At 39.8% G+C, this 16,383-nt stretch overlaps 1 protein-coding gene across 1 annotated transcript in view; it reads left to right on the top strand.

Annotated features, from left to right (window-relative positions):
- Positions 1–16,383, top strand: part of LOC137793541 (contactin-associated protein-like 4) — a 73,271-nt gene that overhangs the window by 33,294 nt on the left and 23,594 nt on the right. Inside the window, exons 6-13 of the mRNA XM_068589771.1 lie at positions 1,032–1,207; positions 1,523–1,669; positions 2,391–2,658; positions 3,707–3,856; positions 5,528–5,699; positions 10,566–10,672; positions 15,019–15,138; positions 15,257–15,457. Of these exons, the coding sequence (XP_068445872.1) occupies positions 1,032–1,207; positions 1,523–1,669; positions 2,391–2,658; positions 3,707–3,856; positions 5,528–5,699; positions 10,566–10,672; positions 15,019–15,138; positions 15,257–15,457 (1,341 nt within the window). The remainder of the gene's footprint in view (positions 1–1,031; positions 1,208–1,522; positions 1,670–2,390; positions 2,659–3,706; positions 3,857–5,527; positions 5,700–10,565; positions 10,673–15,018; positions 15,139–15,256; positions 15,458–16,383) is intronic.

Genomic DNA, 16,383 nt, shown 5'->3' with positions numbered 1-16,383 from the left:
CTGAAAGTGTTGATTTATTTTGAAGTTATGTGTTTTCTGTTCTCATGCTAAGGTGTGTGTTATGATTACAAGCCCAACCATGATGTCTTTCCTAAACATAACTAAGTGGTTTGGTTAAACCTAAGCCTAAAACCTCGGTATTTTAGCTTGAATTCACAACGTTAACCATCTGTACACCGCGAACGTAGTGGAACGTCGTAGTTTGACGAGCTGGGTTTAACAGTGCGTTACAAAGTGACCGAGCTCCAGTTTGATTCAAAACTAAGCTGTTGAGGTTGCAACGACCCAACGGCAACGTTGAAAACAAAGCAGACACACACGGAGAGGTCCAAATGGTTGCTTCAAATAAAATACAATAAATTATTCAAAATTACTTCTAGCTTTTAAAAAAAAAGGTATCCATACGTACATGGAAGTAAATTACCTTTTTCAATATCAATCTATCATCTCTTCATCCCCTTTAAAAACAGTGTCCTTCATAATTAATGACTGTGTGTATCCTGCTCCTTCTGTTGTAGCTCCTTCAGTCAGCAGAAACTCTTTTCTCTCCCAAAACGTGAGGGGATGGAGAGATGGATCCACCAATTTGGACCTGCTGGTGTTGGGTCTGTCATTAATTATGTCCCGCTGTCATTTTGCAGCCTCATCATGTATCGTGCTTCTTCCTCCTCCCTGCCAGCATACAGATACGTGTGCTCTCTAATGAGAGAGGGTGACCTCAGTGACCCCACCTCCCTGTTTGAAACAAAGATCGGAATATTCAACCGAAGCTGCGATGTTTCCATGACCTTCCTTTAGATTTTCATACATTTCCAGGAAAAGGAAGCATTAAAATGTTTCCTTTAAGCATTTTTGTCCTTGTTAAAAATCCAGAAAAGGACACAGAATGCTAACTGCAAAGTGTTTTTTTAGGGTTGTACACCTCAGCAGGAATTGCACATTCAGGGATTTCTGCAGTAGCTGAAGACATTGCTCAGCCACCATCAGGACCCCGCAATCGATTGTTTTTCACGTTCTCACCTTCCTTGCAGGTGTGAGTTCATCCTCCGGCGGACAGCTTCTTGTTTCTGTGGGTAGTCTGCTGGATGACCAGCACTGGCACCATGTAAAGCTGCAGCGGCTCAGCACTCACCTCAACCTCACTGTGGATGCAAATACCCATCAGGTCCACATACCAGCGGCGCTCAGCCACTGGGACATCCACCAGGTGAGAGACGCTTTTCAGCACACAAAAGAAACACATGTTTTGAAGTGGTACTCCGATTAGAATGTATTGTATGTACCAAACTCCTGTCCACTTAAAAGTTTGTAGTTTTGTCCTTTATGGAATATGAAAGTTCTGGTCAGCTTGAGATCAGGTTGGTTGCGATACTGAGCATACTAGAGCATACTGAGTCGATGAATAAAGAGAATATTCCTATGAATATTTGGTTCACAGTCCAAACTTCAGAGAACTTTTTATTCCTGAAGGGGGTGATGGTTATTATATATTTGTGTTTGTGTGTGTTGTTTTCTTATGCAGCTAAGTCTGGGAGCTGTCCAGAGTCATGGACTGCAGAAACCCATTCTCTCCATTAGGAACTTTCACGGCTGCATGGAAAACCTGCTCTACAACGACCTCAACCTGATACACCTGGCAAAAAAAAACAACCACCAGGCCTCTGTGGTGGTAAGTCAATGCGGTGCTGCATCTTTTTCTTTTTCAAAAGATGTAGGTGGGCCGCGGCGGCTCACCACTCCATTGCGGATCCGTGTGCTTGAGTATATATTGTGTACCAAAGCAAACGAACTTGAGAAGAAAAGTAGACTTATTAACATAAATTATGGAGGAAAGGAGGCAGAGAATGAAAATGACAAGGAGGAGGATAGATAGACATCACACAGGTTTCTTTCATATAAGTTTATAATAATGGGAATCAATGTAAAATATGTGCTTCACGTTGTGCTGTATAAGAGATTTCCCTCAATATGTTATCCTAACCGTACCACATCCATTTTGCTAAGTATCTTTAATTCCCTCAATAGGTTATTTGTTTTTGTAATGTGCCACTTAAATCATGCTAATGCCTCTGATGTCTTTTTTTTTATTATAGAATTTCTGTTTCTCAATGTCATGTAGGATTAGCAGATCAGAGACAAATAGTATAAGTGAGTGCAAACGCTGTGTGACCCTGATGCCACCGGTTTTCTAGCTTATTTTAGCTGCTCAGCTAATATCAATATGGTAATAAATATGTCCTTTTTCAGTTTCTCTTTTTTTCACAGAGCTGCTGATGAGACCTCGGTGACATAGAGTCAAACCTAGTCAGCCTCTGCGACTAATGAATATTAATGTTTTATTATCTCTTTCATAATCATTCCCTCCATCGCTTCCTTCCTCTCTTTCTCAGGGCAATGTGACCTTTTCTTGTGCTGAGCAAGTTTCAGTTGCTGTGACGTTTACTGACTCCCAGAGCTTCCTGCAGTTGCCAGGATTGACATCTTGGTCATCAGGTGTTGTCTCTGTGGCGCTGCAGTTTCGCACGTGGAACAAGGCTGGGCTTCTCTTGACCTTTGACCTCTTACAGCAGGAGGGCACAGTCTGGCTGTACCTGAGTGAGGGAAGACTCCGCCTTCAGATTAATAGAGCTGGCAGGGCCCAGCTGGAGTTGAGCGCAGGTTGGTCCAAGCAGGATTTTGCTGAGTTACACCTACAGAGAGGTATGTTACCCATGTTGTTCCGCTTTTGTAAAAGAGATGACATAACAAGCTCTCATAGCTCCGATTCACGCTACAGCTTCTTGAATATTAAAAGCCACAGTCTCAAGATTTGAATTCATGTCACAGTCTTCCGCAGTGGATAGTTGGCTCATTCGTGACTCGGCAGTATTGAACTTCTGTGACAAGACATGATGTGTCGTTAGAAGCTCCAGTACAAACTGATCAATTACGATTTTTTTGTGAAATCCAAATGTTTCTTCAGACTCATAAAACTTTTGAAATGTCATATTTCTCCAGGCTTGGCTACTCATTATTTCAGTAATTTAAGTACCGCACTCAAAACTTAACTTACATACTTAAAGGAGCTGTATTTAACATTTTTGACATTAATACAGGAGCAAACAATAATTGTCTATGTAAAGAAATATTCAAATAATGTCTCTCTGAACAGATAGTTAAGTTGCTAAACCTTCTGTGTGTGTTATTATCAGAGCTTCTCCTTTGCTATTTTGACATAGCCGGGCTGACCGCGCGTGCTTTTAGTGTTTGTTAAGTGCATGTTAAGTGCATGTGAGCGTGCCTCACTGGTAAGCTCATGACCGCTGCTCAGCACTGCTGTCATACAGCAATTACAGCTGATAATGCCAACCCTAGTGGTAGCAACATCGTGAAAGCATAGCAGCCACCCTCCGGTTCTCTGTTAGGTAAAGACTGTTTGTCAGCCATAGTCTGCATTGTTGGCACTGATAGCACCACTAGCTATGTGCTGCGGCTTGCTGTCAATATGTAGAGAGAGCTGTTGAGAGTTCTTGTGCTTTTAAAATCACAACAGTGAACAGATCCATAAAGCCTGAGGAACTTGTCATGTTCCTCACTTACTGGAAAACCCAGATAGCAAAACAAAAAAAGAGAAATCCCTTGTATGTGAAGGTCATAACGAAAATGGAAACTAGCCCAAACGGGTAATATATTTAGCATTTGTGTTTGTGTCTCTGTGTGCTTAAAGGCTCAGGTCTGAACGATGGTCAGTGGCATCGCGTGGAGCTGAACTCCAGACACGATCGTCTGAGCATCACAGTGGACGAAGACGAAGGAGCCACAGCTCACACCAGCATCCCTCTTCCTCTCACCACAGACAGTCAACTCTTCTTCGGTGGTAAGACATAAAATAAAACATGCATCTTGTGTCCTGCTTCTGTCTGTTGTTGAACAACAACAAAAAGATTTAGCGGAGTTCAGCCACAGCTGAGGAGAGCTGGTGTAGCTTCTAAACTAAGAACCAAATATTTTTTACATCTTGACATCTACCAAAAGTAGACTTCAAAATGTGAAAACTGCTCACATGGACATTTAAAACTGGTTAAAATTCAGAGAGGTAACCAGGTAATAATTATCATCATGCCACCTAGAGAGAAATGAGGTCATAAAGCTGTCTAGTTTCCCTCTCCACTCCCTCCTCCTCCTCTTCCTCCTCTCCCTCCGTCCTCTCTTTCTTTGCCTTCCTTCACATGCCACTTCTCCTATTTCTTTCCTAGTTCTCATTTTTTTCCCTCCTCTCTCACATTTCCCTTTTTGCTCTTCTTACCTCCATGCATACCCGTCCCCCCTTTAATTCACCTCGTACTTGCTTATATTCCTCCCCATACGCCTCATGTCTCTGTGTATTTCCCATCCCTCACTCGTCCACACACATTTGTGCACGCACAAATAAAAATGTATGGTGTAGATGTAAAAATTCACCACTACACATTGTCTTTTAATGGTATTGTGGCCTTAAACACCCTTCATACCAACCACAGTATCAAAACTGTAAGATTATGGAACAGTGATTTTTAATTCGCAAAGTGAAACACTGCATATCAAAAACTTTCTCCATGAGTCATTGCCACTGCCATGAGGAAAACAGCTCCAACTAAATCGTCTTTTAAACTCCTAAAATTCAAAGTGACAATAAACAGTGACTCATTCTTCCTCCCTACTTTGCTGGAAGGTGTCGAACTCTGCGCCTAATGGCTGACTATAATTAGAGCGACCGAGCGCCCATGGCGGGAATGCTGTACTGTGCCGCAGATTTCCACCATCCAGGATCAACCTCAAGCATGAATCACGAGTTCATTCACATCCTTTGAGGAAGAGTGGTTTTGTATTACAGCCACCTCAGGTCTACAGTAAGGGCTCAGATGAGGCCGAACAGAGAACCAGAAATCAGTTTCATCCGATAAACAGATAACGAGGTGGAGAACAAAAACCCTTTGTCTATTCTGCAGCCATGTTTGATTAATTAGTTACTTCTGCACATTGAATCTGAAAACTTTACTGTGGGGAAATGGGCAGGGAAAGTTCAGTTTTTGTTTTGGATCTAGTTGCAGGAGTGGAAGATGTACTCAGAAGTAGAAATACCACAGTGTAGAGAAATACTCAATCATTTACATATTTACTTTAGTCAGAGATTTGAAAGACACTTCAAATATTGAAAGTAAAAGCATTCATTGAGCAGAATGGTTTATTTCAGAATAATGTATATTTTAATATTGAATGGATGCAGTGACGTGTACATGCCTTTGATGTTGCAGCTGGCAAGGTGGTACATTTTAATACTTTATACACTGCTAGCTTGTAGACAGTGAAGTTCAAACCTCGTAACAAAACTGGCATCCGTAACTTCCCACCTGATGAAGCCGTGAGGAAGTTAAACATATACTAACACCGTTGTTTTTCAAGTTTTTTATTCCATGTTTATGGATGGTTCGACCAAGAAAAGAACATAAAAACAAATACAAAGCTGCAGACCTACCGCTGATAGTGTGTCATGTGTTTTCCTCCCTAGGATGTCCTGTTCAGGAGAGCGGTCAGGAGTGTGAGAACCCCTTCAAAGTGTTTCAGGGCTGCATGCGTCTCTTGACTGTGGACAAACAACCGGTTGACCTGATCAAGGTGCAACAAAGGCTCCTGGGAAACTACAGCCACTTGCAAATTGATATGTGTGGCATCATCGACAGGTTAGTCTCACTCCCGGAGTTTCTTTTTTATTGCTGTCTAAATTTTCTTCGGATGTTCCTCTGCTTTGTGTCTTGAGTTGGTTCAAAGTGGTTTCCACAGTCAATTTGGGATTTGTGAAAACAGTGATAAGTATAAGCACTCAGTTTGGGATGTATTTGCATTTGGCCCCCGGTTTGGATCGCACCTTCTAAAATCATATTTTAAAAGTGTCGCGCAGAGCTGGTCTTTCTTTTACCATGCTCAATTAGATACACAGGTGGAACATTTTGTATTTTATTAGCTGCTGTCCTCTCTAAAGACAGTTGAGAACACAAGTATAGTTATAGAAGCAGGAAGCTGTAGAAGGTGCTTTTATTGACAACACAAAACACATTACAGGCAACAAGGCTACTTAACTAGACTTGTCAATAGTCAATCTATGACTCAATAATACACATCTAGACAAGGGAATAATAATTTAAAGCACACAAGCTCTGTTTTTTCTGCACCATATTGAACTCCGTCACAATACACATGGCAAATATAGTTAATTTTCAGTCTATATATTCTTTATAATTTCATTTTGAAATGTTTGGGGCCGAGAATGAGGCAGATGAACGCACGGTTGGCTTTGGTCTTTCTTTGCATTGTGTTGATGATGACACATTTATAAAATATATCACCAGCCTTTTTCTTGAACTGAGCAGTTTGAGAGACACACAGAGTCTTGGGAGTAAACTGGGGAGGCGTATTAAAGACTCAACAACCAAAACAGAACTAATGCAACTTATATGTAAACCACCAATAACATGAAGGAGTGTAAATGGCGCTCACTGGTTGGTTCGTCCCCGTTACTGTCAGTGTGGACAGAAAGTAGTACTTTAGACAGTTCTCTTCCTGCTGACTGACTGAACTGCAGGACCTTGGAGAGTGCTGCATCATCTCTTTTTAAAGAGTTTACTTCATTTAAAGTCATATCTGTAGCTTTTTAAACCCATTTGTGTAATATAGATGTATTTATATAAACTTTTTAATGGGTGTACTTTCCTGTTCAGCAAGTTTTTAACAATTATCTGTGTATATTCAGATAGATGCATAGATAGAAATGAATATGCACATTTACCAAAAATGAAGTGAGGTGAATACAAAATAAGGTGCCACCTCACATTACAATTAAGGGGATGCAAAAATTCAACCATCTGACAGCCTGCTTACTGAGGACTTTTGGCTCTAGGAAAAGCTCTGGAGGAGTATATTTCTTATCATCCACACTTCTCCTTACACAAATATGTGCAAGTTTCCAAATCTGTCTCTCTGTGGTGACTTGAGAATAAAACATAGAATGAAAAAGATCATGTTGAAGAATCTCTCCCTAATGCACAAGAAAAATCTGGGATTTAAAAGTGAGCAGCAGTGGGCATTTACTTTTTCCAGTAGCACTTTATAATAACTACACACTATTGAGCATGAATTAAGTGTTTATTCATGCTTTACGAATTCTAAATAGTGTGTGGTTATTATAAACTGCTCACGTTTTTCCTAAACTACCATTCTTGGCCACACTGGCTACACCTAACTGTTATCATGAGAGAAAGAATTTATAAACCAGGACCGCTAAAGCTGTCTCGACATGTTGTATCTTGTTTGTTTAAAGTGTAAGGACCACAATTTGTGGTTCTAGGGGAGACTGCGTGTCAAACTATTTCTAAGGACACTTTAGAAAGCAACGTTTTTTTTGTCTTTTAGTCACAGTGGGGTTGTTTTTTTCTTCTTATTTTTGGAAAAATATATAAATAGTTTGACACAGCTCCAAAATCTGACGTGAAAAGAGTTGAAGGGTGTGGCAGACATTGTTTGAAGAAGCACGTTGTTTGAAGCATACCAACACCTTTAGGACACACTGTCCAAGACTCTGCAATCTCTGAACTCAGTACTCCCTCCTGCAGACCGCTCCTCACTGTACGAGCATGTGTTTTGAAGCAAGATCGATGAAGCTGTCTGAAGGCAGTAATTCTGACCTCTTCGCTTCTGTCAGGTTCCTGACAACTTAATAATACACCTTCTCAAAACACACACTCACGCACACAAACACACGGACAGAAACACAGGTCACCAAGAGGTCCAGTCTTGTTTTATTGTCTGTCTGTCAGCTATAGTGACTTCATGTCTCCACTCACATCGTACCATTAACACTACTGTGTCATTCCAAAACTCTCCCTTGTGTGTGTGTGTGTGTGTGTGTGTGTGTGTGTATGTGTGTGGCAGAAATGTGGCAGATAATCCAGGACCAGGTGATTTATAGTATAGTTTTAGTGTGGCAGGTTACGGCGCAGTTCACAACTCGATGCAGGCTTGTGTTTCTGAACCTCTGTAATTTTCTCTGTGTTCATATTGAGTTGCAAACTGGATTGAGAGACAATGACGGGAAACTCCACCAATGCGGCAGGATAGAGTTGCCGACTGAGTTGCGTGGCTTTCACTTATTTTTGCAGAAAAAATAAGGTTCAAGAGTTTAATTAAAATGTTGATGATGATCTGGAAATGAAAGTGAATGTGGAAGAAATTTAATTTCAACCCTGTTTTAATCAGGGTTGATCTGTAGGATTGTATGTACAGCTGGAGAAGTTTAACTGCTCATGTGAGTAGCGGTGGAGAAACCTGGAGGGAGGAGATTGGGAGGAACAGCTTGCCTGATCTGAGCCTGGGTGGTGCTTTGTTGTTGGACTTTAGTGCTAGTCACGGATTGGCCATAACAAACACCATATTTAACTGTTGGATGGTTCATAATGGTACTGGATACTAGAACACTCGAAGGATTAGTAATCCACCTTGTGGTCGTATCGTCAGATCTGCAGCTGTATGTCTTGGACACTCGAGTGAAGACAGTAGTAGAGCAGACAACTGATCACCACCTGGTGGGGAGTTTGGTTTCCAGTAGTCTGCCCGACAGGTAAACCCGAGCATGTTGTTGAGGTGAACTAGAAAGGTCCGGCTGAGGCCTGTGTCTGAGAGGTCTTCAACTCCCACCTCTGAAAGAGTGTACAGGGCATCCCGGGGGAGACCGGCACATGACATCTAAGTGGGCCATGTTTAAAGCCTCCATTGTGGAAATGTCACGGTGTTGGGTGGCTTCCTGTTGCGTTTTGTAGTTTATCCTCTGTGTCTCTGCACTTCCTGCCCGTGTGCCTTGTTCCTTATTGTGCGTGTATCCTGATTGTCTGATTGTCGTCACCTGTGCTTCCTCATTGTTCCCACCTGTGTCTCATTACCTTCCTGTTGTATTTAAACCCTGTTTGTCTCCTGTCGTCTTGTTGGGCTGTATTGTGTTACACTGTCGTGTTAGCTGTGTGTTAGCTGTGTGTTAGCTGTGTGTTAGCTGTGTGTTAGCTGTGTGTTAGCTGTGTGTTAGCTGTGTGTTAGCTGTGTGTAAGCTGTGTGTAGACCATTTGTTCTTCCTGTCAGATTCCAGTTTTTGATTCCTGTTCAAGTCCCATCTTGATTCCTGTTTCGTTCTTCTACCTTTTTGGACCCGGTCTGTTTTGAAGCTGGTCCTTGTTTTTGGAAATAAATATTCTTTGAACGGTTCTTCAGCGTTTGGGTCTTTCTTCTGACGCCTCCCTTGACAGTAAAAGGCTGCTGAGAGTTGTGGTCGGAAAGTCAACTGTGCCGGTTGTGGCGGCAACCTACGAGGGAGGCCTTTTGGGCTTGGCTGGTCCACGTGTCTCTAACAGCAGATGGGTACTGGTTGGCCAGAAGAGCTGCAGCGGTTGCCAAGGAAAAAAAAACAGGGCTGGGAGGAGTTCGGTGAGATGATGGAGAAGGACTTTCATTTGGCCTTCAGGAAGTTATGGCAAACCAATAGATAATTCACAAAGGGAGAAGCAGGGCTTGACTCAGGCTGTGCTCAGCAGGGGAGGCGAACTGCACTCCCAGAAATGGGGGCTGTTATCAAGCAGTGGAAAAAGCACTTTGAGGAAGTCCTGAACACAACCAATGCATCCTCATGAAGGTTGTGGTCAAATGTCTCAACTGTTCTCCCCTCTGCTGCTGTCAGTTGTCATTTTTGACTTCCTTATTCACCTCCAGTCCTGCTCCAGCTCCCGTCTCCACCACCCCTACTAAACTGCATCACTTCCCACCTTTAACATACTGTGTCACGATGAAGTCTAATCATCAAGGGCTCCACTATATTTATTTTGTGCACCATGTGATACATTCACTCTAAATGAGAGACCTCCGTATTGTGATTAGCTTATTAGTACTCAACTAGAGTTAATTACATTGCATTTGGAACTGTTTTGCAGGTGACTTCTTCATTTTAGGCCATTATCAAAAAATGACCTCACCTCAAATAGCACCACTCCAAGCAGGAATAAAAAAAAAAAGTTTGATCAGAGGCTGTTGAGAAAAATGTCTTGTTTGCATTTTAAGAGCAACTCAGAAATGCACAAAGCATGGTTCAGTGTGTTGAAAAAAAGTTTTCTTTTTAAAAAATCCTCTAAATAAATAAAAGGTTTCTTTGTCTTTTTGGAGACGGGTGGGAGTCGAAGAGTTTTGTCTCTGGCTGATGCAATGCTAGTTAACAAAACTAACAAAGGTATGTTTCAACTTCCTCTCTGAACATTTTACCTATGCTCTACTTGGAAAAAAAAAACATGTGAAGTTTCCATTTATAAAAAAAAAGATTGAAACTTTTTTTTTTATTTTTAAGGCTGCTTTTATTCAGGTCCCTCCCACGCACCTGCTCACGAGAACAGACAGGTGTGCTCAATGCCTGTTGTTCCTTTTCATATCAAAAATCCTTGAGAAAGATTGCATTTTCAAGTTTGAACAGACACTAAGGTGCTCTCTCCCTCTCTGTGTCTGTGCCTGTGTCTGTCTCTCAGGTGCTCGCCCAGTCACTGTGAACATGGAGGTAGATGCACTCAGTCCTGGAGCGCCTTCCACTGTAACTGCTCCAACAGCGGCTACAGAGGAGCCACCTGCCACAGCTGTAAGCAAGCAGCCACAGGGCATCTGCAGCTCTTTCAAATGCTTGATGCCTAAAATATAACGATGAGAATGGAAGTTATTCAACTTTTTAATGACCTTATTATCTGTCATCATTATGCTGGAAGGGCATGTTTGAAAGCCATATCCGTTAATATACACTTGAAGTAAATAATGTGTATTAGACTTGTTTTTACCATCATGGTGACTGTTTAATATTCACTCCTGTAGCTCTGTTTTTGGTCTCTAGGGTGAAATATCTAACTTTGTATTTGCTAAATGTTACAGTACGAGACTTTGTCTGTCAGCTGTTTGGTTTATTAGGCTTTTAATGTCATTTAAGTTGTGGATATTAAAACCCAAACAATGAAAATGCTTTACGAAGGAACTGCAAAGTGCGGTGATAATTCTCCGTGGGTTCATCACTAAAAGCCATAGTTTTTCCACCTATCGTTAATAACTATAATGATAATAATAATAACATCCAAACACATTAAAACATAATTTAAAACAAGGTGCAAAGTCCTTTTGCATTTGCAATTCTGACAATTTTAAAGAACTGTAAGGAAACAGTTGATACATTAATATTATAATGAAAGACAAGAAGAAAGTCTGATATAATGAACATAATAGGACCAAGATGATAAGAAATATAATTCCATGATGTATTTGTGCCTATGATAATAATGCTAATACAAATATAAATTAGAGCAGGTTTTAAAGTAATAACAAACAAACTAGAGAAGACAGATTTGATGAATTTTGTCAAACATTTTAATAAAAAAAGAGCATTTATGATTTGTTGTTTGTATGAAAGTGTTTTGCGTGCTATTTGTAAAGTAACACTTGAAGTATGTTAAGTAAATAACTTACTTATAGTAAATACTAGAAGTAAATAGATGTTAGTAGATGTTAAGAGTTGATGTAGTTAAGAGATTTCAAATTCTATATAAATCCAGCCCACGTTGTGTTGAACTTTAATTATTATTTATATAAGAAGAAAAAACACGTGAAATATAATTTTTTAGTGTCCATAGATCAAACAAGACACTATGATTATAATATAATGAAATCTGTGTTACAACTTGTTGTCTGTTGTGACTCATACGCGTTAACATAACTCATACGTGTAAACATACAGTAAATGCATTACAGTCGTGAAATAGTATTTATTTCATGATACAGTTGAACATAGTTTACACCCTATTACTTGAAAGGGTAAAAAAGTTTTTTGTAGTTTCTTTGTCTTGGATAACTGAAAAAGCAAAATACAATATTGGAAACAGAAATAGAGTCATCACCTTTCTCATTATGAACTCCTTGTGCAATATGTAATATCAAAAGTTGGAGAAACTGTGAATAAAGTCTTTGATTAATAGAGAACAGGATTAATACAGTATTCCAGGCATGTTCTCGTTGCTTCTAAGTGCTTACAACAGTGAGACTGCATGTCCCCTAACACTTAATTAACTTTTTCCCAACTCCATTGTTTCAGAACTTTAATTAGCCATGTTCAATCGGGAATAGACTAAACAGATTGTTGGTACTTTATTATACTGAGTAAATTAGATTTTCATTTCATTTGAAAGTCTTAAAAGCTTGGCTTCCTGACACCTGCAGATGGTACACGACAGTATTTGATTTGTTAGTTTGACATGTGTGTGCATATATGTGTGATACATGTATGTTTGTGCAACTCTAGCCGAGGCTAAAGGTATGAGAGGTTCAGCACCCATCCCTCAAACTGTATAATTTGGTCACACACAGAGAACCACTTAAAATAAATTGAGCAGTATCTTCTGTTGAAAAACAAACAGAGGATAAAGCAATTTCCTTTATGTGGAAGCATAAACAATATGATTTATTGAGAAACATGAGAGATTGCTTCCATGTTTTTATTGAAAGGAACTCTTTTTTTTGTTTGCCAAATAACAGGCTGATTTCATTCAAGGTGAAAACAAATGGAGTGCCTAAACTGGTCAATATTGAGATATGACAATATGTTCTACTAAACTTTAACTGCTGAAGTTTTTGTAAAATACAAGAAACAATGACATCAAATGAAATATGCTTTTAATATAAAATGAGCTCAAACAAGCTTGTGGATAAGTTTGCACAAAATCGAATACGCTACTTCTTAATAAAAATAGCCTTATCGGTAATACTTAATACAGCCATAACGTATCACTTTATCCACTGAGAAGCAACCGATGAAAGAACGTTTGGCATCCTGATGTTGATGAAATCTACAATATCCACCCACTTCAAACATTTTTAACAGCACACATCAAGGACAGAATCAGAGAAAGAGCTGTTAACTTACTTAAATTATTTGATTGTAGAGGTGTGTGAGATTTACAGAGGCCATTAATTAAGAGATTTTCCAACACAGATCAACAGTATTGGCAAACAACAGTCATGATACACATATGCACATAGAGGAATATGCACATAGAAGTCATGTTTTTCAGGCACGGTGCCGTGGCTTCCCTCCACTTTACATGAACTACTATTTCCTGTGCAAATCTAATATTGGACCATTGTGCAAGATGTTCTTTAATTGTGAGGAAATAACCTTGGGCTTCTTTATTTGAAAGTTTCTTTGAGAGTTTTTAAAAGTGTGGGGTAAAACACTTCCCACACCTTTTTTATATTTAGTCTCAAAAGCAACGATAGTATAAGGCTCTTTTGTGTTCAAAGCGGTTCTATATATTGCTGTCAGAACATTTGAACTAGAATGAAAGACTTCTTGTTAGGCTCCGAACAAACCACAAAATCATTTAACTCACTCCCTGGCGATATGGAAATGGAAAGGAGAGAAGATAGAAAGATGAACCCGTCCCCCCCCCCACACACACACACACACAAAAATGGAAGTTATATAGAGAGAAAGATAAGGAGAGTGAGGATAGGACCAAGAGGGAGTTATAGAGCAGAAGAGCATGTCAGAAAAGCAAAGTGAGTCCTGAGGCAGACTGTTCTTTCGACATAAATGGATTTCAATATGGAGACTGCCGACAGTATTTTTAGGTGAGTCAAATTAGAAATGGAAGAGATTCAGGCTTTGATTACACCGCCAAACTTTGATTGAATCTTTTCACGCTCTTGTGGTAAGATCAGCTCAAGGCTGCATCAGGGACAAATTGAGGTTCAGACACACACACACACACACACACGCACACAAAGTGTGTTTATTTGGGTCGAAACCTTTCTTTCGCTGAATCAGGGAACTGTTTAAAGGGTTTCACTGACATGAGAAAAATAAAAAACACTGTGGGGTTTTTCACCGTTCATTAATTCATTTACTCTCTTGACTTTTTTAAATTGCAGAATATTGTTTGTGTTTGTGTGCAAACCTTATGTAACCAGAGGGAATTATATGAATATTTTCCACTTGTTTTCTTCAATGTTGTATTGTTAAATAACTGTTTTGATTTATTGATGCCTTTTAAAAAAAAATCTTAATCTTATTGGCCTTGTTAAACAACTGTCCTGCCTCTGGAGCAATTCAGACTTTAAATGCATTCACAAGGTATTCTAATACCGTTTGGATACAGAACAAGCAGCTTTCCTCAGATTACATTAATCATTTCCATTTTTTAATAATCACAAATAATATTTGTGATTATTTGCATAGTGTTTATGTAGAATAATAAACTTATATATATGGAAGATTGAGGACAATTACAATACAAGACAACACATTTCATTGTTTCTGGGGATCAGATAAAAATAGAACAGAATTGGTTATTGTCTATCTTGTTATGCACAAGTTAAATAATAACTGAATGCATATGCTTGCTTACCTATTTCAGTGGGACAAGACAGAATTACCATTATGATTGACTTAGCCACATCTTTGACACATGTGAAGTATAGCGCTTGTTTAGGCCGAGCACTGAAGTCCCACTCAGCTGTCACAATAGCTTTGACTTATTGATGACTCATCCGGTCAGCTACCAGCTGACTTGTGTTTTATGAACGCAGCCTTCACTGTCACTCTGCTGATGCCATCACTGATTGAGTTGCTGTTGCAACTCCTTCCGCCACCCCAACTTCTTGCATCTCTTGTATTGTTATATCTTGATGGGTAGTTCTCCAAGCGGACTCATTATTTCTGCTTGTATTCTTTGAGAGCTCCCTCAAGTTTCTTACTTTATAACAATTTGCAATACATTATTAATTTCAAAAAAGTGTCTCTGCACTTCCATCTGCATTGCTGGCTCTGATTCAGTCGGTCTTGTACGTCGCTTTTAGAAGTGGACCGGGCCAACGTTTCCTCACAGATCTGATTGTGAGAAGATATAATGTTGTTGAAATGCTTTTAATTCTTTCTTTTTTTTTCCACAGCGAGATATGAAAAGTCATGTGAGGCGTACAAACACAAAGGCAACACATCAGGGCATTATCACATCGACGTGGACGGCAGTGGACCAATCAAACCCCAGCTCATCTACTGTAACATGACAGGTAACACACAAAGACACACATCTTCACTCATGAACGCACCCAATATATTAATATGTGTATTCATGTATTCATGTATTCCTCGCTGTCTGGCTGTCTCATCTTTGTGTCTGAACACCAGAGGACATGGCGTGGATGGTGATCCAGCACAATAACACAGAACTGACGAGAGTGCGTTCCTCCCCTGAGAGAAACCAACAGTCAGTCCACTTTGACTACGCTACTGAAGAGCAGCAGTTAGCGGCCGTCATCAACCAATCAGAGCACTGTGAGCAGGAACTGTCCTACCACTGCAGGAAGTCCCGCCTCCTCAACACACCAGGTAAGACTTGAGCCCACGGATGTTTTCTGTGTATCTGAGCTATTGAGATGGGATATTTTGGAGGACTGTAATGTGTGTACGTTCTATTGTCATTGTGTTGTTTTGTTTCCTTTCTCTTTGTTTGCGTGTGTTAAAGATGGAGGACGATGGCATGAAGGAGTGTTGTTAATACGGGAATGGCATCTACGAGAGGTCTTTGCAAAGCAAGCTTTTCTGTACCTGGGGGATCTATATCTGAGAAAAGAAAGCGGTGGTGTGACTTGCTGATTTAGTTCATTTAGAACCTAATTAACACATTAATTACTCCTCTTCACTCAATAGCAGCAGCTAAAGGTTTATCTGCACCATTACTTGATTTCTTAAGTAAATCATCAGCTGCTATTGTTTCTAGGTTGTTTTTGTTATTCCTTCTTCTGAAGACACTGTAGAGACAAAGTGGACACTGAGTTTTTAGCAACAGCATCAGAAAACTTGTTCGGGAGAGATGTCTTAATAAGGCAGCTGGCCATTTTCTGTCCAATTTTAGCAGAAAGAGAAAACTGCAGTGATTTTCGACATGGTCAAGGCTGTAAGAGAAACAAGAGAAACAAGTGTCGTGGTTTGTGTGCAAATCCTAAATAAATGGGTGTTTTGGTGACAGACAGACAATGATGAATAAAGTAGGAAGAGGATGGAAATTGACATGAAGACATTTCTATGTCCCATTTGATTTGCAGGTCAATTGCTGAATTAATTCATCAACAAAATGTGCTGTTATGAGAACATAGATGAGTGAGAAATCTGTAAGAAACACGTTTCATTCAAATGTCAGCTACTGTAGGAGTTATACCTCTTAGTCAATTCATGTGAATTTCATCTTTCATCAAATTAGCAAAAGAGGCACTAATTTGCAACAACTGCTATTATGCACACACTCGAATGGACAC

Source organism: Clinocottus analis, unplaced genomic scaffold (genome assembly GCF_023055335.1).
Source record: "Clinocottus analis isolate CAN_PGR_092001 unplaced genomic scaffold, fCliAna1.0.p SCAF_23, whole genome shotgun sequence".
In the NCBI taxonomy this organism is placed as follows: Eukaryota; Metazoa; Chordata; class Actinopteri; order Perciformes; family Cottidae; genus Clinocottus; species Clinocottus analis.
The sequence above is the reverse complement of the archived record's forward strand: the minus strand, read 5'-3'. Positions and strand labels throughout refer to the sequence as shown.